The following is a 27,871-nucleotide window of genomic DNA, read 5'->3' as shown; positions in this document are numbered from 1 at the left end:
TATAGGCGATAGTTGGACAACAATTCACTACGTTTTGATTGTTGGCACATATATGGTGTTATTTTGTATTAAAGCCTGGCCCTTTAAGAAGAAGTGCATTGTGGAAAGTTGAGTGTTGTAGTTCTGTGCTTTAGCAGGAGGCGGCCGGTGTCTCTCTATTGTCTCTCTTCTGTCTGCACCGCCCATTGTCTTCTGCGTCCTGATTGGCTGTAGACCATTGTCAATCAAGCTCCTTCGCGCCGTGTCCTGTTGTGGTCATGGCTACCTAACTAGCGAGCCCTGTGAGCTGCTTGCTAACTGCGAATACTGTAAACAATAGAAGAAACGGAAGAAGCTAACCGTGTGAGGAAAATACGACGACGGGAGCAACATGTTTTAACAAGGATACAAAAACGCGTGAGTCACTTAATAATTTGTGTCCAACCTACTAGGTTGATCATTAAAATTCTAACCAAATTTTAACTGTGAGAGTTTAAAAAAGCAAGAGATATGTGAGAAAATGTTAATCCCCCACCCAGGATTGATCACTAGTCAATCACAGGACTGACACAGAGTGACAGATAATCATTCACACTCACATTCAGACCGATGGGGAATCGTATGCACTTTACCCAACGTTAGACTTTAGGGGGAAGCCAGTCAGGGTCGTGGCAATTAAACATCCTGAGCCGACACAGATTGGAACTCAGAAGCTTCTAGATGTGAGTCGGTGTCAGCCACTCATTTAGCAGTCAACACATCGTCATGGATTGTATAAACAATCAGAAGCTGTGTTAAGTCTCCAAGTTCTACCAGTGACATTTTTGGGAAGCCCCTGTTCAGTCCCAGCAAAAACCTTGCTCACAAAGAACATAAATCATGTTATTTCCTTTATAGTTATTGGATTTGTTTTAACCTTTTAACATTTTGCCCAATTATGGGGTGCCCAATGACATTGCTATTGGAATAACTGGAATACTTGGGCACTTACCAACTCTGGATATTTATTATGTGTGTGTTTCAGCAATTCATATAGTTTAGTCTTCTCACATTTCCAGTACACTGTCCTTCTTGTTCCGTCATTGGCTCATCCTAGCAGGCAAGGGCGGCTAAAGCAAAAAAAAATGTTTTTTTCATCACTAATGATCTGATTTGGTCTTAGATTTCTCAGTCACTATGTGTCTCAACTTAATTTTAGTCTGACCTCCTCCTCATACCCTGAAAAAATATCCTGAAGGGGACCACTGATTAGGTTTGTATGAACTAAAACAGTCGTACTCCCGAAATAGTTCTGTCTTTCCATTCTTCACACTTCTGTGTGACGTCCCCGTTTACATGCACAATCTCCAGTTTGATCGTCGGCCAAACGCTGTGTGCCTACAAAATGCAAAGAGGCGATTTTTGTCATTTCAGCTAGTTTATCCGTGAAGAAAAGAATGCGACATGCTATAGCTAACTTGCTGGTAGAAGTCGTGCAGCTCTTACATGCTGTGGGTAACATTTTAATGTGTGTATAAATGACATCTGCTCTGGCTCTTATGGTTATGATGCTCCTCAGTGCCATATAAAAAAATCGCTGACTTCTCATGTATTTTCTACAGCACTTTTGATGCTACTTTAAACAACGAAGCAAAGGCTGTAAAAGTAAAGTAAACGGATCAAGTGGATTAAAAAGATTGTGATGAATTGCTTTGACTAACTGTTTCATCCATTCCAAAACCATTTCCGATGCGTGTGAGAACATTCTTCTGTTGGAACACCCAATTGTGCCCAAGTTTCATCTGTTTCGCTGTTGATTTGAGGTCAACTTGAATAATTTGGAGGTATTCCTCTTTCTTCTTGATTCCATTCACTTTGTGCAGTACACAAGTTCCATGGACAGCAAAACAGTAACAGAGCATGATGCTACCACGACCATTCATACATTCTAACGTCAGAAAGCCTCAACTTCACTCCGGACATTCTTCTAGTCATTATGACCAAAATGTTAAATCTTTATCTCGTCTGACTCTATAACTTGTCCAGAAGGCATCTTGCTTCTCCATGTGGGCAGCTGCAAATTTCTTTCAAGCTTGCCGGCTTCAGGCTCAGAGCAGAGGCTACGTTCAGTCCACGGCGATGCCAACTGACTTCACTGTGAGTAGTGACACTGGTGTTCTGGTGATCTTGGAATTTGCAGTTGTTCAGAAGTTAATTGGACTTTCCCATTGTTCTGTGTACTGGTTGATCCCATGAATGCAAATTAAAACAAATATTTTTATGTTGCCAAAGAATTACTACAAACTGCAGTCAACCATGGCCACTATTGAGATCTTAAAAGGGCTGTCAATGATTAAAATGTTTAATCTGATTAATCCCAGTTTTCAAATGAGTTAATCATGATTAATCACTATTTGCAACTATCCCAAATATGCCCATTTTTACTGTATTTTATTAAAAGAAAGAGTTGAAAGATACCACACACTTTAAGTTGAATTCACGTTTTGAGTGTACTTTCTGGGTTTTCCGAGCATACTTAAATGCTGATAAGTATATCCACTAATTGTTCTTCTTTGTTTTTCTGTTTATTTAGGCCACACATATACGCAAAAGAAAGATATTGTTGTGATGTTCAGAGTTTGGTGCATCGTGAATGCACCTGGACAATGAGTGTTGGTGTTAAGTGTGTTGGTCCCAGGACCAGTGGAGACCCTACACTGTGCCGCCGTTTGCCGTCGTAACAGACAGATGTGGCTTGCCATAGTGCATATTTGTTAACTCCACAAAAAAATCCTAATTAAATAAATTACTTATCACCATTAATGTGTTGTTTTTGACAGCCCTAATTGTAAGATATTGGTGACTGTAGTTATCTATTTGAGCTTATATAAATTGGATCCTGTGTGAATTAGGGAATATCCAAAATAAATAAACAGACACTGGAAAGAGAGAGCAGAGCAGTAGCCATTCGACACCAGGTCACAGGGAATGCGATGGATGTGAAAGATGTGCTTGACAAGAAGGTGAGCCATTTCTAGAGATGAGGAGCGATCAATGAAGCTGGACAGCCAGCAAAACATCTATGCAATAAAGAACTGGGTACAGCTTACTCTCGAGTGACAGACGACCTTGGAGGAATATCTTGTACTGTATGCTTGGGGACAAAAAGCTTGTTGTAAGAGCAATCGTTGGGTACTTGAGTCTCTGGTGGCGCTGGCAACTCTTCTCTCCACTTCCCACTATAGAGCCCCAACAACTCAGGCACAATAGGTTCAGGAGCTGGGTCGTCATCATCCAGGCCATAACTCTGGAAAGGATGTCCAGTTTGATGTTGCAGGAGCCGGATCTGGATGTGATGTGACCCAACATGCCTGGGGTTAGGTTTTGAGCAGCTCTAATGTAGGCATGGTTGTTATGGTCAGTAACGACAAGGAAAGGGACAGTAGCTCCATCCAGACAAAGCCTCCACTCTTGCAAAGCCAGAACAATGGCCATCATCTCCTTACTACCAACATCGTAGTGGAGGCGATGCAAGAAGAAGACACAAAGGTAGAGCTTCTGTTCCGACGGAGCTCTTTGGGACAGGACAGCTCCCACTCTTAAATCTGAGGTGTCAACCTCAACAAAAAATTGGAGAGTCTGGTCAGGGTGATAAGAATGTGCGCACTAGTAAATAGATTATTCAGTAAACAAAAAGCAGACACTTGTTCTGTGGACCAGACAAAAGGTGCATTAGTAGATGTCAGCCTTGTCAAAGGTTCTGCCTTACTACTGAAGTTGCGATTAAAACTGCCTGTAGAAGTTGGTGAAATCTGCAAGTGCTTTCTTGATGTGGGAAAGCCACTCAACCTGAACCTGAATCTTGGCTGGATTAACTCTTAATTGGCCTTTCTCCACACAAAAAAAGAAACCTGCGTCTAACAGCGATGATGCAGGGTGAATGAGGCCAGACGCGAGTGAAGATGAAATATAGTCTTGGAGGGCCAATTATTCGAATTTGGAACATTGTACATTTTACAATTGAAGCCAGTTTTACATCACCTTGCACTGAGATGGTGCTTCTAAAGAAAGAAGATCTCAAATGCAACTGCCAACATACACAAGCCAAATGTCATCTGGTCAAAGGTTTTATGGTTAGACAAGACATCGATTGAGCTATCTGGCCACTCTGACAAGAAGTGTCTTCAGAGGTGTGAAGGTGGGGCTTTCAAACCTAAGATCACTGCACCAACTGCTACGCATGATGGGGGTCGCATCATGCTCTGGGAATATTTTGCTGCAAGTTGTACTGGTGCAAAAAGTGGATGGCGTATTGGAATATATATTGTCAATGCACAGCGGTAAACCATGGACTGGTTGCCAGTCAATCACAGGGCATAAAAAGACAAACAACCATTCACAATCATCACATTCACACCTACTGTATGGGCAATTTAGAGTCTAACGTAACTTGCATGGACCACAGATTACCTCGTGAAAAACTCATGTAAGCACAGGAGAACATGCAAACACCACACAATGAGGTGCAGGCACAAATGTGCTAACCAGCCTGCCCTCGGGCAGCCAAATAACTAGCATGTTCGGCTAATTTAAATCTTTGCAGTGCTATGGCCTCAAGTGTCTCTTTCTAACTAACCGTAGTCGTGTGCACTCTGATAAGAACAACAGCAGAAGATGACAGTTTAAAATGGCCTTTGATGTGGCTTACTTGCAAACATTGTAAATAAGGATGTCCTTCCTGCCAAGAGGCCTCACACTCACACTCAATACAATCTTACTAATACATGTAACACAGCTAACGTAAACCACGACCTCTACAATATTGGAAGTAACCATACCGGAACGATGCCTATGGGGCACTACACAGACCTGACCTAGCTGGGATTACTTGTCGTCAACAAATCCAAGAGTTCACCTAAAAGTCCTGCAGATGTTGGGAAAGTGGGTGTTGTCTGCATCCCATGTTTGCTGGCAGCCACAGGACTCGCTGCAGTTGGTTGCCCCTCTCCCCCCTCTGGATCTGCAGATACAGGCTTGTATGATGTCAGGCAGTCTCTATGGAGGACTACAAACTGGTCCACTTATGTTTTCACCAGTACACAGAGGACTTGAATTTCAATCAAACGGTGCAAACAGTACAATATGTTCAAATCTTTCGTTGGTTTCTGGGAAAGTGTCACTTCAAACTAACTGGAAGTGACTGATTATTTAAAAGTGCATTTGAAAACACTTTTCTTCCATATGTATTGACTGAGATGTTCAAGGTGATCTAAATAAAGCAATGTTCGTTTTCTCTGTACAGAAAACCAACACCTGGGTGTATTGATGGAAGGCTTGTTGTGCTTGCAAGTGAGCGTGGCTGTCTCCACACTCGTCATAAATACGGTATTGATTAGCCACTCACACAGCTTTCACTGTCATTTCTCTACCCCGTTTGGCGTGAGGAATTAGAGGACAGTAAACTCTGCATCCTGCGGGCAGTTGTGGAAATAGCTCGTTTGGTACCCAATAAATCATTCTCACACACCTCGATCTATTTGTCACCATGAAGGATTCAGCAACTGGAATGTGAGGATATTGCTTTTTTAATTTGTTCCTCTAAACGTGATGTTTAGCCATCTGGATTTTTTTTCAAGCAAATGAACTTGAACCTGAGGTACAGTAATCCAGTACAGTTAAGTTTGAAATATGCCATACTAAGGAGATATGAGGAATTGGTTATGAGTTGGAGTGGTTAGCGCTGTTGTCTCACAGCAAGATGTTAGGAGTTCTGGCCTTCTTGCCTAATGTTGACAAAATCCCTATGATTGAACTACACTGAAGAACCTCAGCAGCTTTTATGCATATGCAGGAGAGAGAAATGTATTTTTGTCTACCTGAAAAGGCCATTATTTACTATATTTATCCAGCTGTTCAGCTCCTGCAGGAAATAACTTGCTTGTTAGCTCCTAAATGGTCCACTATGTTCACAGGATAGTCAGGAATGATGACTGTTTACAAGAGAAGACTACAGAGCGAGGGCGGCAGGAGAGATCAAAACAATAACTTTGCAAGATGAATAATAAGCTGTCTTGTTATACAGGTCTGTGAAGCAGGGGCGCGTTGTAGCAGCACTGACAATTGAATGTACTTCTACTGTTACAAGTAATTACTCAAATATTATGGAGATGGTTTAGTTGGATTCAAACATGCTTAGAAATATTACAATAAGCAACACGTTACGGTTACACTTCCACAATTCAACATGCCCGGAAAGCAGTAGGAAGAAGCAGAGGTTATGTCATCCTAACCTTAACTACTTCTGTACTTTGTTCACACATATTCACACTGACAATGTTTTTCTAATTTTGGAAGAAAAGAATATAGAATGTATAATAAATAAACAGGTCATTAAATGCTGAAATAACTATAAGCGTAAATAAAGACAAAACGGTGTAATTAAATCATAGTGTAAATACAGATTATACAATATGTATTAGTGATAAATATAATCATACATATTAAATAGTAATAAATTAATTCAGGAAAACATATTTTCTGCATTTTCGACATTATGGTTCTCAGCGTTCTGCTTCCTCCATAATTGCAAATACGATATGCTTGATTCATTCATATTAATTTTCTATAGCGCTTGTCCTCATTAGGGTCGCGGATGAAGTGTGAAGTTTGTGGGTCATGCCGTGGGGGGGGGCGTAGTCCAGAGTTATCGGTGCAGGAGCAGGGGGTAAGTGGGGGAAAAGCTGGGATAGAGTTCAGCATCCTGACAGCCTGATGGATGAAGCTGAAGAGGTGATGTGAGGGGTGGGCGGGGTCCTGTGTAATAGTGAATGCTCTGCTGGTCAAGCATGGATTATAGATGTCCTGGAAGGAGGGGAGAGGGGCGTCAGTGGTCCTCTCAGCTGCTCTAACTATGCGCTGCAAGGTCTGTTTGTTGGAAGCGGTACAGCTTCTGTACCAATCAGTGATGCAGCTGGATAGGATCACTGCATTGTCACAGTAGAAATAGCACATGATGGGTGCAACAGAGCCTTTGGCTCTGCTGAGTTTGTGGAGGAAATGGAAGCGCTGCTGGGCTTTCTTGGCCAGTGATGTGGTGTTTGTGCTCAAGGAAAGGCTCTCGACACATTCAGGAACTTTGTCCTATTGTCCTACTCACTCTTTCCACAGCAGCTCCTTTAATAGTCAGTGGAGGGTGCTGGGTAGGGAGTACACCACTATCTGTATCTACAGTAGGTTCCACTGTATTATCATCCCATCCCGGAAAATGAACCTTCCAAATAAATCATCAAGGGCCCAAAATTAATAAGAGCCCATGATCACCTGAACAGTACTGTATGTACAGTCGCCCCTCGTGTAGGAAAAAATAAATTTGCTGAGTGGGTAAATAATTATTACAAGTTGATTTTAGAATAACTGTTTGCATTGATGTTTATTAATTGAATTATTGTTGAGTGCCTTAAAACAAGTACAGTATAGATATATCTGTTTAATCAATTAATCTAATAACTTAGTGAAAGATTACACGTAGTTTATAGAAATAATGCTTTATTAAAGAATTAGCTGATTAGATGAACATCTGTTTAAGCGTGTCAAACGTTAAACAGAAATACTGTTTGCTACAGCTTACACCAGCCAGATATTGTCCAGAATGTAGTCAAAACGGATAGATTACTGGCCTGAGCCTTGAAGTAGGCGGAAAAAGAGAGTGTTTTCTTTATGTCAACAACTACAGTAAGTGTTATCGGGTCAGCGAAGGAGCCGGCTATCGTCTGCTGGCGTCACAAGCTTCGTCAAGGAATCCAGGAGAAAGTTATCTTTGGAGAGACTGAGGCAAATGGTCTGAGCAAAACAAGTATAAAATGACATATGGGCCTATCGATCGAGACTCTCTTTCATTCGGCCGGAAGACCGGGGAACAGGTGAATGAAACGGGGTCCAGGGCTCTGTAAAACTGCAAAACATATCCTGTCTGACTTATTTTTCAATTATAGTCAAACCTGTCTTAGCGGCCACCTGTATATAACGGCCACCTGCCTATAGCGGCCACTGAAAAATCCCCCGCAGAAAATTTACGTGTTATAGACCCTGTGTATAGCGGTCACCTGTCTAACGCGGCCAGCGGCCACCCATTTTGTATATATACCGTATATACTGCCGTATATATAGTAGCACAGCTTTGTTCTGTGGGTGGTGTATAATAACAAGCCTAGTTGTTCTTTACAACTTTTATCCGCAGTCCCACAGTGCCCTCTACTGGTCAACATGTAACAGTATAATTATATGTATCTGCAAACACAACAAGCATCTAATCACAGACATTTTAATATGTGTGCGCACAAATTCAAAATGGCCGCCAACCTGTCTATAACAGCCACCTGCCTATAGCGGCCATTTTTGCCGTTTCCCTTTAGTGGCCGCTATAGACAGGTTTGACTGTATTATGTTTGACTTATTCTTCAATACATTTTGTAAATCTAATTTGGTGTGAGAGTCTTTTTTCCTTCTCATAACTGGAGATTAAAGAACACGCAAGGGGGAGATGAAATTGGCTTAATTAATTTTCCAAAGTGGTGCTTTGACCTTTAGGAGGTTGTGGAGAATTTCATCTCTAATACTCGCAATACCTTGGTTCGATTACCGCTCCCCCTCGTTTCCTGAAATTAATGAATAAATGACGGCTGTTTCGAGGTAGACATTGAAAAACAAGTGATATGTAGTATTCTGGTCACTAGGCGGCGGTAATGACACAAAACATTGGGTCACTAACATACATTACATTACCTTAACACTGCACGAAGTCAGCCATGCCGTGTCTGACATGCCAGAGTGAAAAAAAGTTATCCTCTCATTGTGTGGAAGTGGCACATTTTTGAATTCTTAAGTTTAGAAGAAATAAAGTCAAGGCTGACTGGTTAGCTCACTAGCTTGCTTGCTAGCTAGCATCTGTCTTGACTCCCTTCAGCATAAGAGTTGAGCAATGTATTGCAAACAAAGAATAATAGGAGTGTAAAAGTGACTATAGGTGTGTTATTTCATGTCTAGAGGGCTCTAATGTTAAAAACCGTATTTAGAAAATCATAAACAGGTTTTCTATGCTGTAACTATAAAAATATTCAATTTATTAGCATTGAATCCTATATTGTGGAAATTAATTTATCGCGGCCGGGTCTGGACCCAATAAACCACTATAAACGAAGGACAACTGTACATACTGTAGATGTTGTAGTTTTTTAATACTTGTTTTTGTTTTGTGAAACCTTAATTTCCCCATTGCGTAAGTAATAAAGGCTTACCCTTTTTTCCGTTCGACAACAGTGTGTCTTTCTGCAGCTTTCCTCCCTCGCTTTCTCTCTGTCTCCTTGTCTTTCTCAATCCATCTCCATCGTTACCTTTTTTCTTTCTCCCCTGGGACCCGTCTAATTGCCTGGTGATCCACAATTGAATTAAGCCAAAGTCAGAGCTGTCTATTTACTGTGTGAAGTATGGAATGGTGATTATTGCCATTCGGCATATAGTCTGTCTTTCATACGAACACTGCATATGGACTATAAACAGTTATGCCCTATAAAAAGACTGAACACAATGTACAAGCACAAGAGAAAAAAACAGTTTTATCCATTATTTATATTTTCCCCATAAATCGACTAAATGTCAGCCCCAGCAGTGACAAGAGAGTACATTTAAAGTACATTTTCTGCTACATTAGGAGTCGCAAATATCAGAGGGATATCTCAATTACTGATGGACTGATTACTATTGGTGCATGAAATAAATCTGCCTGTAACTATTAAGCGCGGATGTTTAACCAACAGGGAGTGGTTCTCGTGAATGTCAGATTTTCTGGAAAGCACCGACTCAAAAAGATTGCTGAAGATAAAGGGAGCGCATGCCAGGATGTCAGCGTCAGGTCAGGAAAGATTAGGCTTCAGGGATCAATCACAGCCGCTCATTACAAGCATGCACAGATATAGCTTTACTCTCACGAGCCTCTCAAATCTGACATCATGGAGCTACAGCGACTGCATTGGTACCTGAGAGTGCAAAGGAAGGAGGGAGGCAGTTGTCTTTTCTGCCTATTTGTCAAACGCTTAAAACCACTAGACCCCAGTACAGGGGCAGCGTGGTTGTATGTGTGTTGCTATGGTAACTGCTAAGCGACGCTTGCGTCAGTGCACACATTCTATACATCCACGTAATCAGAAGAACGTCAGGTAAAAGCTCAGCTAAACCAATTTCAGGAAAACAGAAGACCATAAAAACCAAAAGCACTTAAATGTGGCAAAAGTGGAAAACAAGCAAGCAGTCCAAGAATGCCACAAACTTGTTTGAAAGCTAACACTTCATCAGCCCCTCCAACCAGTGTTGTTTTTGGCAGCCATTTTATTTTTAGTCTTAGTCTTTCGGACAAAAATGCTTCTTGTTTTTGTCACATTTTAGTCAGTTTTATATGTGATAGTTTTCGTCCAGTTTTAGTCGACGAAAACCAAAGGTGTTTTCTATCTATTTAAACACACATCCGCTGTGAAGCCAATCGATAGAGCTTCAGCAAATAGCCTCTCAATGTGGCCGCAAACAACACTGCACAACTCGCGCAAGCAAACAGTCAAGAATTACCCGCGACCGGGCATGGCAAAATGCGGCTTTGAGGGTCCACCATGTCCGCCCGCCACGACCTCAGCGCCCCTCCACATTACCGCCACCCCACCTCCCACCACCAGCGGTGCCCCGACAACTCACCACGCCCTGCCATCCCGAACACAACCAAGCAAAGCATCGGCGTATTGCCTGCCACGGCGAACGGACTCACCTCCGCCAGCACACGGGGCAACTAAGTCCACAAACTCCCAAACTCTCCATAGAAACACGCCCACAAATGCCGCTCAGATTGAAGTTACAGAGATGTCCACCATCTCCTGGTGTAAAGTATTGAGGCATCATGGCTAAATCGGCTTTCATTATAGGGAAAAACTCGATACCGATATTATATAGCAGGAAGCTGATATTATCGGACATTCCTAGACATAATTCCACATTTTCCATACAGTTCAATTTCAGCTCTTTGAATTCATTCGATGAAATAATTAAAAGACAGTAATTCAACTTGACAACTTTCCGTGTTACAACATTTTGTGGTTACAAACGCAGTACCATAAATTAATTTAAAACAAAACTTTGGTCCGTAAACACGAGACTCGCCCGCTTATACGTGTTGGACTTCATTAAGTCGCCCAAGGGACAGTGCGACAAAGAGAAGGAAAACCATCGCCATTGCAGGGAAAATGAACGTTATAAAAAGCTTGGCAAAACACCAAATCATGTCTTTGTCCCGTCTTCAGGTAAAAGTAACCTTAAATGTTCATTTATGCCTTTCATTTGTCATTTATATGTTAAGCTATAATTGTGAAACGATACAATTGTGTTTTGTGTTAACATTTTTGAGACTTTGGGGTGTAACTGTGTTAGTTATCAATGAAGTATGGGCGATGGAGGTGACTTCTGATTCCGGAATTAGCAAGCAAATAGGCTGCTAACAAGGACATTTTGTAATTTAAAAAATACATTAAGAACGCAGTTTGGCTCACGCACTGAATTAATAACACGACAAGACGCACACCATATTGTACACTAACAAGAAAATGTACACAATGGGGAGTACACTAACCGAGGTTCCACTGTATTACTATTTGGTTTTACCATTATAATATGGCTCTGTTTATGTACACAGAGAGCGTACTATTTTGTGACAGAAAGGGAAGCTACAAATATGGTTCCACGCCAGATAAAGGGGTTAACAGGGGTGGGGGGGGGTAAGCTTTGCTATAAGCCTTTTAAAGTCAGAGGTTGAAGTCTGTTCAGGGAGTCAGCAAGTCACCGAATACCAGGCTGAGCAAGGCAAAGATGACAGTTAGGAAGCTAATCCTCTGGAATTATTTGGACGGCAGTCTTGGAAGCGCACATTATCTTCCCCTGCATATGGCCAGTGGTTTTGGCAGGTGAATATAAACTTGACCAAGCTTTTCTAATCGTTGTCTAAAAAGGAATATCACCATATTTTGGCCCACAGTCTTACAGACAGTGTGATGGATTTTTCTTTTGAGATAAGAGACCTAACAGACTGCAAGTGTAAAACAACATAGAATTGTCTGGAAAGAAATGATCAGGGATAGCATAATTTGCCTGTTCTGCATGGGTACCCCTAACACAACTCAAATCTCTATTTGTTACATTCCCTAAAGTATTTGTTGCCACCAAACAACTGGACCAGAAACAGTTGTTTATCTTTTCAAACAATTAAGTAACATGTCATGAAAAAAAGTATAATTAATCCCCCAAAGTAATAATGCTACACTCTAGCAATATGATCGCTTAATAGAAGCTCCATTCAGGGCACATTTAGATTTCTGACAGAAAGAAAAACTGTTTTGTATTTAAACACAACACTTGCTCTATATAATAGTGGGTATGCACTGAGATGGCACAGTCTCCAAGTATCCGGGGTAATAGAGATTAATTAAGTGAATGTGGATCTGTACTAAAATTGATTTCTGAAAAAAAGCACTTGGTTCTTTTTTGCTGACATTACTTGCAAAGACATATTGTGTTTTGAAGATATCTTGGTTGGCAAAGCCTTCTTAACGACTGACAATATGTCAACACTTGGTATAATACATCGGGTTTAGAATGTAATTCCTTGCTGTGAAAAACAGTTACTGGGATGGTTGAATATGTTCAAGCAAACTTGCAAGGCTTACATCAATTACAGTGATATGTGAATGCACCATAATGCTAGTACGTGCATTCAGATTAAGAGCAATGACATTGAAACTGACATTGACATGAAAGCACAATAACATTAAGCCCTAATTAGTATGTGTTGCAACAACATGGCTTTTTGTGCAGTAAGGCAGTAACTGGACGGGAGAGAGTAATAAAATCCACTTTGTGTCAAAAAGGTATTTATGACATGTCTTGATTGATTTATGACCCCCTGTCATAAAAGTTTATGACATGCCCCTCCCCCCACCCCCCACCCCCCAACATCAAAGCGTTTTCACACCTATGTGACGAAGATCAAAGCGTTTTCACACCTACGTGACATGTTTATGACAGGGCAATAAAACAATAAAAGTTTATGACGGGCCAATAAAACAATAAAACATCAAAGTGTTTTCACACCTATGTGTCAGGGATCAAAGCATCAGGAAGCAATAAAATTTTATGGCATACCAATAAAACAATAAAAGTTTATGGCATACCAATAAAGCAATAAAACAAAACATCAAAGCATCAGGAAGCGGACATGCGGAAGTCATAAACGGACATCTGGACGCCATAAACCATGAAAGAATTTTCACACCTATGTGTCAGGGATCAAAGCATCAGGAAGCGGACATGCGGAAGTCATAAAACAAACAAACAATCATAAAATCATTCCCACGTGACTGTGTTTTCTTCCGGCTGCGTGTGGGGGAAGCCCCCATTCCCATACCCCTCCTTTCCTAACGACCCCCCCTCCACCCCCACCACCCCCCAAGACATCCTCCGGCCTTATCTGGGTGTGTCTCAGCATGTGTGACTGGGGCCCCCAATACCGCCCCCGCCGGCCTGTCTGTGTGTCAGGTTGTGTCTCAAACATGTAGTTTTCTCATTGAAACAATACAAGTAATACTGCTAAAACAGTCAAAGCATTGCATCCTTAGCTCACACGTCCCCATTCAAACCATTTAAATCCGCCATTTGCAAAGACAGTCAAAACACTGAAAACACTTTTTTTACCATAGTCTCATTGAAACAATAGAAATAATACTGCTAAAACAGTCAAAACATTACAACCTTAGCTCACACGTCCCCATTCAAACCATTTAAATCCGCCATTTGCAAAGACAGTCAAAACACTGAAAACACTTTTTTTACCATAGTCTCATTGAAACAATACAAGTAATACTGCTAAAACAGTCAAAACATTACAACCTTAGCTCACACGTCCCCATTCAAACCATTTCAATCAGCCAATTGCAAAGACAGTCAAAACACTGATCAAAACAACAGTCAAAACACTGAAAACACTTTTTTTCCACATTCTCATTGAAACAATAGAAATAATACTGCTAAAACAGTCAAAACATTACAACCTTAGATACCAGTCTTTCTACTACAGCTATTTTGTTAAAAATTATATTTTTTAAGAAAATGCCATGATTACCTGTCAGCCGTCCATCCACCAACCTTGTTTCTTCAATAGCAAAGTACAAATGACACATCTAGGCCACTCCCTCATGCATCTAGACCACTCCCCCCAGACAGCTGATACAATTACTGTTGAAAAATCACAGCTATCAGCTTGACCCCTTGGCGTTAAAACAGACTTTATACATGAAAGCAAATAAAGGTGATATAGAGAGTCAGAGTCAGGAAGCTGTAAAAAACATGAAACCTTGGGACAACTATCTTATCACCCCCCCATGACTTATCAACTGTGGATCATTACAATCATCTCTAAGTACCCAAATACAAGAATGTACTATATTCTCTTTATTTCCTTAGTTCCAAACGCGTACCAGTATACTGCAAGTACCCAAATACAAGAATGTACTATATTCTTTATTTACAACACAGTAGCAGTATACTGCAAGTACCCAAATACAAGAATGTACTATATTCTATTTATTTATTTATTTCCAAACGTAGTAGCAGTATACTGCAAGTACCCAAATACAAGAATGTACTATATTCTATTTATTTATTTATTTCCAAATGCAGTACCAGTATACTGCAAGTACCCAAATACAAGAATGTACTATATTCTTTATTTCCAAATGCAGTACCAGTATACTGCAAGTACCCAAATACAAGAATGTACTATATTCTTTATTTCCAAATGCAGTACCAGTATACTGCAAGCACCCAAATACAAGAATGTACTATATTCTTTATTTCCAAATGCAGTACCAGTATACTGCAAGCACCCAAATACAAGAATGTACTATATTCTATTTATTTATTTATTTTGAAACGCATCAGGCTTTGCCCCCTTTACCTAGTCTTTGTGAAGCTTTGATCAACAGGGCTCCTCTTGGAACTTCTTCTCCTGGCTTGTTTGTCATGAATGAACACCCTGACTCGGGTCCATTTGGTGTGACTTCTCTCGGGAGTCCATCCTGGCCGCATCTCCATTTGGTCTGCTTTCTTATGTTAAAATGTTTTGCATCTCAGCATGATGTATTGGACTTGTAGAGCTTTCCTCACACAGCCATGCTATCCCTGCAGCGTCTTATCTTTTAATCAGCACGCTAGTGTTATGAAGGACTAAAGGAAGGTAGACTTGCAACCATTTGGGCTCTGTTAATAAAAATAAAAAGTCTAGAACATACTGTATAAAGGTGATCTAAAACAATAGATAGTGACTTTGTTAGGTATGTGTCCTTCTGAAAGCCTTTCCTACAAAGGAGTGTCTTGATTGAAAAGTGTGAGTGTTGGTCATTAGCAAACCTGATTGTCCTGATGCATACATTTGACATTACAGGGCCAATTCCTCCCCCTAAAGTGGATGCAAATACTGTACATACTGTATGTTGGCTAACAGAAAGACACGCATATACTGTTTACATATGACCAATATTATATTTATTATCCCTATGTATATATTGTTAGAGGTTGTTATTATTGTTATTCATTGTCTAGTTGTCCAGATATGATGTTTTGTATGAGTTCTATTGATTATTTTCATTGTGTCCTTTTTAATCACAGTTAATTAGTACATATGTGTACTATTCATTTTGACTTCTCTTTTACTTCTTTCTTCATTTTTCTTTTTATTACAGTTACAACACGGCGTTCAAGGGGTTGGTAATGACACAATATATGCATGCTACCCGTGCATTCTGTATGAAATCCTACAGAAGTACTGATATGATGCTACTTCAGTTACACATTTGACGAATACATCACTAGCAGCAACTTTAAAGGTTCTTTCAGTTAGATATGCGTATGTGCCTGATAGGACAGGATGCTCCATTTGTTGTATAATGTATAATCATGCCATTCTCTCAGCAGGGGTCGTAAGCACAATACGCTTTTTTTATTTATTTAATTTCCAAACACATTGCCGGTATACTGTAAGCATTCAAATACTAAAGCAGAGACATTATTTGATTAAAAAAACAAACCAACAAACATGCCCTGACTTGTCTCCAGGACATGGGGGGCCTCAGGAGGCAGGCTATGCTTCCTCAATCTCCACCCCCTTTCGACAGATACCCGAAAAACCATCCGCTGTACTCACGACATTCTACAACCATTTGGGCTCTGTTAATACAAATAAAAAGTCTAGAACATACTGTATAAAGGTGATCTAAAACGATAGATAGTGACTTTGTTAGGTATGTGTCCTTCTGAAAGCCTTTCCTACAAAGGAGTGTCTTGATTGAAAAGTGTGAATGTTGGTCATCAGCAAACCTGATTGTCCTGATGCATACATTTGACATTACAGGGCCAATTCCTCCCCCTAAAGTGGATGCAAATACTGTACATACTGTATGTTGGCTAACAGAAAGACACGCATATACTGTTTACATATGACCAATATTATATTTATTATCACTATGTATCTATTGCGCTTAATGCACCCGGAAAGATTGGTTAGAGGTTGTTATTATTGTTATTCATTGTCTAGTTGTGCAGATATGATGTTTTGTATGAGTTCTATTAATTATTTTCATTGTGTCCTTTTTAATCACAGTTAATTAGTACATATGTGTACTATTCATTTTGACTTCTCTTTTACTTCTTTCTTCATTTTTTCTTTTTATTACAGTTACAACACGGCGTTCAAGGGGTTGGTAATGACACAATATATGCATGCTACCCGTGCATTCTGTATGAAATCCTACAGAAGTACTGATTTTTTTATTTATTTAATTTCCAAACACATCGCCGGTATACTGTAAGCATTCAAATACTAAAGCAGAGACATTATTTGATTAAAAAAACAAACCAACAAACATGCCCTGACTTGTCTCCAGGACATGGGGGACCTCAGGAGGCAGGCTATGCTTCCTCAATCTCCACCCCCTTTCCACAGATACCCGAAAAACCATCCGCTGTACCCACTACATTCTACTGTCATCTGGAACTTGATTGAGAGAAGGAGACTCTTTTTCCCCCAACCCTTATTTAATTCAACATGGCGCAGCAGAGGTCTTCAGGTAATATTCACCCTTTACTGATGACCACAAACCCATCATCCATCATTGGAGAACATTCCTATAATAAGAAATTCCTATGTAAAACACTATTGTCTAAACATTGACTAATATCTGTTTTTAAAGAGTGCTCATTAGATATAGAATATCATGTGTAGATATATATGTACTGTATGATATAGATTTCCTTTTCATCTCTGACATTATCTTAAAATATGCTTGATACTACTGTGTTGCCGGGCAAATTCGTAAGACCACTGGTAAACAACAGATGCATTACCCATAGCAAAACATACTTTCTCATCAATACAGTTAATCTTGTTGTTTGTTTTATTTCTAATGTCATTATTTTCTTTATAATCATACAGGAATCATCAAGGATCCACACAATAAGACGGCTGAATGCACCAACCTCGACAATGTCCCTACAACTTGGGGTTATGCCGACAATGAATCGACCTACGTGCCCGTTTATCGGCACGACGACGTAACCCCGTCTGAAGACGTTGGAAGGGCGACAAGATTCACTGCAAACATCATCACCCTCTTCCAAACCTTACTGAAAAAATGTTTGAATCAGGTAGCGTGGGAAATAGCACGATCTGAATGCAACGGCTGCATCATAGAACATCCAAGCCAGTTGCAGCATTCCTGTCTCAATGAACGAGGAAGAGTCTTTTACATCAACCACTACAGTAGGGTAGTTGACAGCGTTTTCCGTCCTACCCTGACAACCGCACTTCAGCAGCTGTCATGTGTAGAACCAGGATACGTTGTTATAAGTACAGAGAGACTTCTTGGTGCTGCCGAAGCAATAATACACGACCTGATGGAGAAAGCATGCTTTGGTCGCACTCAGGACGACGATGAGGAGCAAGGAAACGAGCCCTCACATAGAAAAATATCCATGGCTTTCTTGACATGGTTACACTAAAAACCATGTGTCTTCTTTTGTTTTTATTAACTTTTATATCTCTTTTATACAAAAATGTACATTTTTTATATGTAGGATTACCTCACTTATGTACTTCAAATGACAAATGTATTCCTTTGTTTTATCCTGTCACGGTTAGGTACTGCAATGGGGGGCGCTACTGCTCCAATGACCTATTTCCCTTCCCCCACTTCCTGCTCAGCCATGGATGCTAATTGTCCATTGTTTTTCCGAGACTGCGTACACGCGTGCGTTCCTGTGCTTTCCCCTTGTTTCTTTTTTTCCTGGCTCAAACAACAATTGTTAAGTATATAGATTTTTTCTGCGTGTTTGCGTGTGTACAGTTTTCGCTGGTTGGTGTTCTTATATTTTTGGGTGAAAAAGCATCATTTACATCCAAGGATGGAGACCACCTTTAATCGTCAATAAAAGAGTTCTTTAAAAACTATGCCTCTATTTCCTCATTCGCTTTTCAATAAGCACAATCTTCCAACAACACGTCTTCATTGCATTATGAACACGAACATTTGTAGAGTGACGACGAGCGTCGGACAGTACAGTGACATAAAAGGCTTTGCAGAAGTATGAAAGTGTGAAACTAACGTTTGCCTTCCTTACTGTGTTACCAATGCTAACCAGGCTACATAGAAAATCAATACAAATAAGTAATTACATTTCTCAATCAAAAACTATCACATGCAACTGCAGAATGAACTTGATCGGTACGTGAAATCATTTGCTGCTCAAATCTGAACGTAAAGAATGAGAAGTGCTGTGTGTCACCTTATCCACAGAGATGAATACATCAACTGTTGGCAACTTGGATTGCATAAAAAAAGAAAAGTTTAAAAACCTTGTCACTGTTTTCTGACCCATTATTAAAATGTAATGTGCACTTTTTTATTATGTACTGCTTTTTAGGATGTGTGAGTCCTGCTTTCAGTGCATCACAATTATTGAAATTCACTGACCTGCTACAACTCCTATCCAAACTACCCTCTACTACTACAATATTTTTTTCTCAACAGCGAAATAAGAGGGAACAATTGTACTTAAAATATTTGCATGCAAAAACAACACAAAACCTTGTGTTGTTTTTGCATGCAAATATTTTAAGTACAATTGTGCAAAAACAACACAAAACCTTGTGTTGTTTTTGCATGCAAATATTTTAAGTACAATTGTTCCCTCTTATTTCGCTGTTGAGAAAAAAATATTGTAGTAGTAGAGGGTAGTTTGGATAGGAGTTGTAGCAGGTCAGTGAATTTCAATAATTGTGATGCACTGAAAGCAGGACTCACACATCCTAAAAAGCAGTACATAATAAAAAAGTGCACATTACATTTTAATAATGGGTCAGAAAACAGTGACAAGGTTTTTAAACTTTTCTTTTTTTATGCAATCCAAGTTGCCAACAGTTGATGTATTCATCTCTGTGGATAAGGTGACACACAGCACTTCTCATTCTTTACGTTCAGATTTGAGCAGCAAATGATTTCACGTACCGATCAAGTTCATTCTGCAGTTGCATGTGATAGTTTTTGATTGAGAAATGTAATTACTTATTTGTATTGATTTTCTATGTAGCCTGGTTAGCATTGGTAACACAGTAAGGAAGGCAAACGTTAGTTTCACACTTTCATACTTCTGCAAAGCCTTTTATGTCACTGTACTGTCCGACGCTCGTCGTCACTCTACAAATGTTCGTGTTCATAATGCAATGAAGACGTGTTGTTGGAAGATTGTGCTTATTGAAAAGCGAATGAGGAAATAGAGGCATAGTTTTTAAAGAACTCTTTTATTGACGATTAAAGGTGGTCTCCATCCTTGGATGTAAATGATGCTTTTTCACCCAAAAATATAAGAACACCAACCAGCGAAAACTGTACACACGCAAACACGCAGAAAAAATCTATATACTTAACAATTGTTGTTTGAGCCAGGAAAAAAAGAAACAAGGGGAAAGCACAGGAACGCACGCGTGTACGCAGTCTCGGAAAAACAATGGACAATTAGCATCCATGGCTGAGCAGGAAGTGGGGGAAGGGAAATAGGTCATTGGAGCAGTAGCGCCCCCCATTGCAGTACCTAACCGTGACAGGATAAAACAAAGGAATACATTTGTCATTTGAAGTACATAAGTGAGGTAATCCTACATATAAAAAATGTACATTTTTGTATAAAAGAGATATAAAAGTTAATAAAAACAAAAGAAGACACATGGTTTTTAGTGTAACCATGTCAAGAAAGCCATGGATATTTTTCTATGTGAGGGCTCGTTTCCTTGCTCCTCATCGTCGTCCTGAGTGCGACCAAAGCATGCTTTCTCCATCAGGTCGTGTATTATTGCTTCGGCAGCACCAAGAAGTCTCTCTGTACTTATAACAACGTATCCTGGTTCTACACATGACAGCTGCTGAAGTGCGGTTGTCAGGGTAGGACGGAAAACGCTGTCAACTACCCTACTGTAGTGGTTGATGTAAAAGACTCTTCCTCGTTCATTGAGACAGGAATGCTGCAACTGGCTTGGATGTTCTATGATGCAGCCGTTGCATTCAGATCGTGCTATTTCCCACGCTACCTGATTCAAACATTTTTTCAGTAAGGTTTGGAAGAGGGTGATGATGTTTGCAGTGAATCTTGTCGCCCTTCCAACGTCTTCAGACGGGGTTACGTCGTCGTGCCGATAAACGGGCACGTAGGTCGATTCATTGTCGGCATAACCCCAAGTTGTAGGGACATTGTCGAGGTTGGTGCATTCAGCCGTCTTATTGTGTGGATCCTTGATGATTCCTGTATGATTATAAAGAAAATAATGACATTAGAAATAAAACAAACAACAAGATTAACTGTATTGATGAGAAAGTATGTTTTGCTATGGGTAATGCATCTGTTGTTTACCAGTGGTCTTACGAATTTGCCCGGCAACACAGTAGTATCAAGCATATTTTAAGATAATGTCAGAGATGAAAAGGAAATCTATATCATACAGTACATATATATCTACACATGATATTCTATATCTAATGAGCACTCTTTAAAAACAGATATTAGTCAATGTTTAGACAATAGTGTTTTACATAGGAATTTCTTATTATAGGAATGTTCTCCAATGATGGATGATGGGTTTGTGGTAATCAGTAAAGGGTGAATATTACCTGAAGACCTCTGCTGCGCCATGTTGAATTAAATAAGGGTTGGGGGAAAAAGAGTCTCCTTCTCTCAATCAAGTTCCAGATGACAGTAGAATGTAGTGGGTACAGCGGATGGTTTTTCGGGTATCTGTGGAAAGGGGGTGGAGATTGAGGAAGCATAGCCTGCCTCCTGAGGTCCCCCATGTCCTGGAGACAAGTCAGGGCATGTTTGTTGGTTTGTTTTTTTAATCAAATAATGTCTCTGCTTTAGTATTTGAATGCTTACAGTATACCGGCGATGTGTTTGGAAATTAAATAAATAAAAAAATCAGTACTTCTGTAGGATTTCATACAGAATGCACGGGTAGCATGCATATATTGTGTCATTACCAACCCCTTGAACGCCGTGTTGTAACTGTAATAAAAAGAAAAAATGAAGAAAGAAGTAAAAGAGAAGTCAAAATGAATAGTACACATATGTACTAATTAACTGTGATTAAAAAGGACACAATGAAAATAATTAATAGAACTCATACAAAACATCATATCTGCACAACTAGACAATGAATAACAATAATAACAACCTCTAACCAATCTTTCCGGGTGCATTAAGCGCAATAGATACATAGTGATAATAAATATAATATTGGTCATATGTAAACAGTATATGCGTGTCTTTCTGTTAGCCAACATACAGTATGTACAGTATTTGCATCCACTTTAGGGGGAGGAATTGGCCCTGTAATGTCAAATGTATGCATCAGGACAATCAGGTTTGCTGATGACCAACATTCACACTTTTCAATCAAGACACTCCTTTGTAGGAAAGGCTTTCAGAAGGACACATACCTAACAAAGTCACTATCTATCGTTTTAGATCACCTTTATACAGTATGTTCTAGACTTTTTATTTGTATTAACAGAGCCCAAATGGTTGTAGAATGTCGTGAGTACAGCGGATGGTTTTTCGGGTATCTGTCGAAAGGGGGTGGAGATTGAGGAAGCATAGCCTGCCTCCTGAGGCCCCCCATGTCCTGGAGACAAGTCAGGGCATGTTTGTTGGTTTGTTTTTTTAATCAAATAATGTCTCTGCTTTAGTATTTGAATGCTTACAGTATACCGGCAATGTGTTTGGAAATTAAATAAATAAAAAAAGCGTATTGTGCTTACGACCCCTGCTGAGAGAATGGCATGATTATACATTATACAACAAATGGAGCATCCTGTCCTATCAGGCACATACGCATATCTAACTGAAAGAACCTTTAAAGTTGCTGCTAGTGATGTATTCGTCAAATGTGTAACTGAAGTAGCATCATATCAGTACTTCTGTAGGATTTCATACAGAATGCACGGGTAGCATGCATATATTGTGTCATTACCAACCCCTTGAACGCCGTGTTGTAACTGTAATAAAAAGAAAAATGAAGAAAGAAGTAAAAGAGAAGTCAAAATGAATAGTACACATATGTACTAATTAACTGTGATTAAAAAGGACACAATGAAAATAATCAATAGAACTCATACAAAACATCATATCTGGACAACTAGACAATGAATAACAATAATAACAACCTCTAACAATATATACATAGGGATAATAAATATAATATTGGTCATATGTAAACAGTATATGCGTGTCTTTCTGTTAGCCAACATACAGTATGTACAGTATTTGCATCCACTTTAGGGGGAGGAATTGGCCCTGTAATGTCAAATGTATGCATCAGGACAATCAGGTTTGCTAATGACCAACACTCACACTTTTCAATCAAGACACTCCTTTGTAGGAAAGGCTTTCAGAAGGACACATACCTAACAAAGTCACTATCTATTGTTTTAGATCACCTTTATACAGTATGTTCTAGACTTTTTATTTTTATTAACAGAGCCCAAATGGTTGCAAGTCTACCTTCCTTTAGTCCTTCATAACACTAGCGTGCTGATTAAAAGATAAGACGCTGCAGGGATAGCATGGCTGTGTGAGGAAAGCTCTACAAGTCCAATACATCATGCTGAGATGCAAAACATTTTAACATAAGAAAGCAGACCAAATGGAGATGCGGCCAGGATGGACTCCCGAGAGAAGTCACACCAAATGGACCCGAGTCAGGGTGTTCATTCATGACAAACAAGCCAGGAGAAGAAGTTCCAAGAGGAGCCCTGTTGATCAAAGCTTCACAAAGACTAGGTAAAGGGGGCAAAGCCTGATGCGTTTCAAAATAAATAAATAAATAGAATATAGTACATTCTTGTATTTGGGTGCTTGCAGTATACTGGTACTGCATTTGGAAATAAAGAATATAGTACATTCTTGTATTTGGGTGCTTGCAGTATACTGGTACTGCATTTGGAAATAAAGAATATAGTACATTCTTGTATTTGGGTACTTGCAGTATACTGGTACTGCATTTGGAAATAAAGAATATAGTACATTCTTGTATTTGGGTACTTGCAGTATACTGGTACTGCATTTGGAAATAAATAAATAAATAGAATATAGTACATTCTTGTATTTGGGTACTTGCAGTATACTGCTACTACGTTTGGAAATAAATAAATAAATAGAATATAGTACATTCTTGTATTTGGGTACTTGCAGTATACTGCTACTGTGTTGTAAATAAAGAATATAGTACATTCTTGTATTTGGGTACTTGCAGTATACTGGTACGCGTTTGGAACTAAGGAAATAAAGAGAATATAGTACATTCTTGTATTTGGGTACTTAGAGATGATTGTAATGATCCACAGTTGATAAGTCATGGGGGGGTGATAAGATAGTTGTCCCAAGGTTTCATGTTTTTTACAGCTTCCTGACTCTGACTCTCTATATCACCTTTATTTGCTTTCATGTATAAAGTCTGTTTTAACGCCAAGGGGTCAAGCTGATAGCTGTGATTTTTCAACAGTAATTGTATCAGCTGGCTGGGGGGAGTGGTCTAGATGCATGAGGGAGTGGCCTAGATGTGTCATTTGTACTTTGCTATTGAAGAAACAAGGTTGGTGGATGGACGGCTGACAGGTAATCATGGCATTTTCTTAAAAAATATAATTTTTAACAAAATAGCTGTAGTAGAAAGACTGGTATCTAAGGTTGTAATGTTTTGACTGTTTTAGCAGTATTATTTCTATTGTTTCAATGAGAATGTGGAAAAAAAGTGTTTTCAGTGTTTTGACTGTTGTTTTGATCAGTGTTTTGACTGTCTTTGCAATTGGCTGATTGAAATGGTTTGAATGGGGACGTGTGAGCTAAGGTTGTAATGTTTTGACTGTTTTAGCAGTATTACTTGTATTGTTTCAATGAGACTATGGTAAAAAAAGTGTTTTCAGTGTTTTGACTGTCTTTGCAAATGGCGGATTTAAATGGTTTGAATGGGGACGTGTGAGCTAAGGTTGTAATGTTTTGACTGTTTTAGCAGTATTATTTCTATTGTTTCAATGAGACTATGGTAAAAAAAGTGTTTTCAGTGTTTTGACTGTCTTTGCAAATGGCGGATTTAAATGGTTTGAATGGGGACGTGTGAGCTAAGGATGCAATGCTTTGACTGTTTTAGCAGTATTACTTGTATTGTTTCAATGAGAAAACTACATGTTTGAGACACAACCTGACACACAGACAGGCCGGCGGGGGCGGTATTGGGGGCCCCAGTCACACATGCTGAGACACACCCAGATAAGGCCGGAGGATGTCTTGGGGGGTGGTGGGGGTGGAGGGGGGGTCGTTAGGAAAGGAGGGGTATGGGAATGGGGGCTTCCCCCACACGCAGCCGGAAGAAAACACAGTCACGTGGGAATGATTTTATGATTGTTTGTTTGTTTTATGACTTCCGCATGTCCGCTTCCTGATGCTTTGATCCCTGACACATAGGTGTGAAAATTCTTTCATGGTTTATGGCGTCCAGATGTCCGTTTATGACTTCCGCATGTCCGCTTCCTGATGCTTTGATGTTTTGTTTTATTGCTTTATTGGTATGCCATAAACTTTTATTGTTTTATTGGTATGCCATAAAATTTTATTGCTTCCTGATGCTTTGATCCCTGACACATAGGTGTGAAAACACTTTGATGTTTTATTGTTTTATTGGCCCGTCATAAACTTTTATTGTTTTATTGCCCTGTCATAAACATGTCACGTAGGTGTGAAAACGCTTTGATCTTCGTCACATAGGTGTGAAAACGCTTTGATGTTGGGGGGTGGGGGGTGGGGGGAGGGGCATGTCATAAACTTTTATGACAGGGGGTCATAAATCAATCAAGACATGTCATAAATACCTTTTTGACACAAAGTGGATTTTATTACTCTCTGACGGGCCCGCATACAGTCCAAATGTCAGACTGAAAATGTGTACCACGGCGTAACTGACAGATCTGCGGGAGTTGTGTCCACAGCAGATTTACTTTCCTGTATGTGTGTCTCTTCTCATCTCTCTCTGAATTTACAATCATCAAATGGTACAGTGTACAACGAGTAATAAGGGCCAGAAATAAACAACACAGTCTAAACCACAAACAACGTCCTCGATATGTTTACTGCTCTCCCCTCGCCAAGTTACAGATGTTTCAAATGTTAGCGTGTCCAGAAACCTAAACACAGAAGACAGTCAGGAATATTTCAACAACGGGAACTGTTCAACCCAATTTTAAACCCATTAAATTATTATAATGCTTTACTATGCTGTGAAATATTGCAATGAAAACTGCAGAAAACCCATCTCATTCACCCTAACTCAGTAATAATGTAATACATGCACCACTGTTAAAACAGCCCACAATTATTTACAAGTTCATTGCTTCACTGATAAGGTTTTTTGAGATTTCACCCTTTGTTCGGCGGTCCTTGAACGTACCATAGTGGCTGTGAGACGTGAAACGTATCTAAATTCTACACAGTGACTCCGATTCCACCTGTTTGTCAATCATCATCAGTCATCATTCATTAAAGGTGAGCTTTGGAGGGAGAGGAGTGAGCCGTGTGTCAAAAATAGACATTTTTATGGGCGTATCAATTAGTCGCAGATTTTGGTTGGTGGTTCCGGAATGTAAACCCTGTGAAAAGCCGGGATCTTGCCGTGAAGACAAGAAGACAGTCCAATTACTCGCAGTTTTTCGCCATTCGCTTGTGGTCGACCGTACATTTACTTTGAATACCCAATGTAACATATACCCTATGTAACAGCAGACATTTTATATTAATTAGTAGTATTTAAAAAAAAAAAAACACCAGAAGTGTGTTCTGTGTTCCACATGGTCTGCGGTACATCCTCCCTCATTTTCTGTGAAGCAGAAATGGGTCTGGGTTCTTATGGGTTAATACATTTGGAAACATGAGAACTGATAAGTAGCACTTGCAAATCAACAACTACAACGGTTATTATTATTTTTATGTGTATGTGTATTTTGAGTACGCTAAATTGCTATTATGTTAATATCTCTGTTTTCACATATTAACATCCCGTTTTGTGCTAATGAATATGAATGTGGTTTTCCAGTGGCGTTGTTCTTAATTAATAAGATCTTGCCCTTTGCTTGTATCTGCACTGTTGACAACTACTAATAGATTGCATATTCTTTATTTAATTCACTTTTCTATGATAATATGCAACTTCCCTTTTCCCTGACAAAGCAATTGCTGTAATATTTAGGAATATGCTTTGTTATGTTCATCTTCAGATGGAAAATGCTCTCTATAGCTTTACCTTTTAGCTACATGCATTGCACACAGAGATCCACTGTTGTTTCCAAAGGCACTTGCGCAGAGGGGAAGATGTCAGAATAAGGGAGCTCCACTTTGTTGTCACACTCAGTTGTTTGGTGTCTTTCCCAATGGTTACTCGAAGCTCCCAGATGGAGGACTGCGTCTCTCCAACAACGATTTCCAATGTCAACATTTTGGAATCACAACAGATCTTGAAGAGGTGACCCTTCGGTCTCCAAACCAAGTTTTTATAGACTGATGTACTGCCATCCATACCTTTAGTAGTTTATCATAGTAATGTATCACAATTTGTCACTCCAAGCATGTATCACTTTGTTGTGATTTGGCATTCCAGTGGTAGTGGTTCCAGACCCAACTGTGATAAATGAATTTCTGCGAAGTAAGATTTATTTGAAATGGATTGTTTTCGTAGTGAGAGCATAAAAAAACCTGTTTACAACCCTCTAAGTACGTTTTTTATCATTATTAGAGCCCTCTAGACTTGAAATAACACCTCTATAGTCACCTTTACACTCGTATTACCCAATATAGTAGAAATAAAAAGAGTAAATCAATCATTTATGGGATACGTAAGACTCATTCCAGTGTATGTTACTATAAATGTGTTGTTCCCTAGTGGACCTAAAAAAGAAGTGCACAGTCAGTGACTGTGGGGTTCAGAGTTGAGTTTCAGCTTTGCGTGGGTAATGGCCGCAGAAGTAGTACTAGTTTTTATTAGGGTTTTTTATTAAGGATTATTGCACCTGTTGTAAGATAATTCAAACCCGCAAAAGCCTGTTGTGCCTTCAATCAAGTCTGATCCTTGTGTGTCTCACCGTAACAGTACAGTACAGTACACCGTACATTACTGACATCTATTGAGCAGTGCAAAATACTACATTTCGTCAACGTCTTTGAATGAGTTTTCTGAATGCCTTTTAGGCAT

The 27,871-nt window shown here is 39.6% G+C and overlaps 1 protein-coding gene across 2 annotated transcripts in view; it reads right to left on the bottom strand.

The window, feature by feature from the left end:
* opcml (opioid binding protein/cell adhesion molecule-like) overlaps positions 1-27,871 on the bottom strand; it is a 178,188-nt gene that overhangs the window by 129,268 nt on the left and 21,049 nt on the right. Inside the window, exon 2 of one of the 2 annotated variants that reach the window (XM_054754711.1) lies at positions 4,874-4,978. The exons of the other annotated variant lie outside the window; for it this stretch is intronic. Coding sequence (XP_054610686.1) covers positions 4,874-4,978 — 105 coding nt within the window. The remainder of the gene's footprint in view (positions 1-4,873; positions 4,979-27,871) is intronic. 2 annotated transcript variants of the gene reach the window in all.

This window comes from Dunckerocampus dactyliophorus, chromosome 16, assembly GCF_027744805.1.
Source record: "Dunckerocampus dactyliophorus isolate RoL2022-P2 chromosome 16, RoL_Ddac_1.1, whole genome shotgun sequence".
Classification (NCBI taxonomy): Eukaryota; Metazoa; Chordata; class Actinopteri; order Syngnathiformes; family Syngnathidae; genus Dunckerocampus; species Dunckerocampus dactyliophorus.
This window is presented reverse-complemented; position numbering and strand designations above follow the sequence as displayed.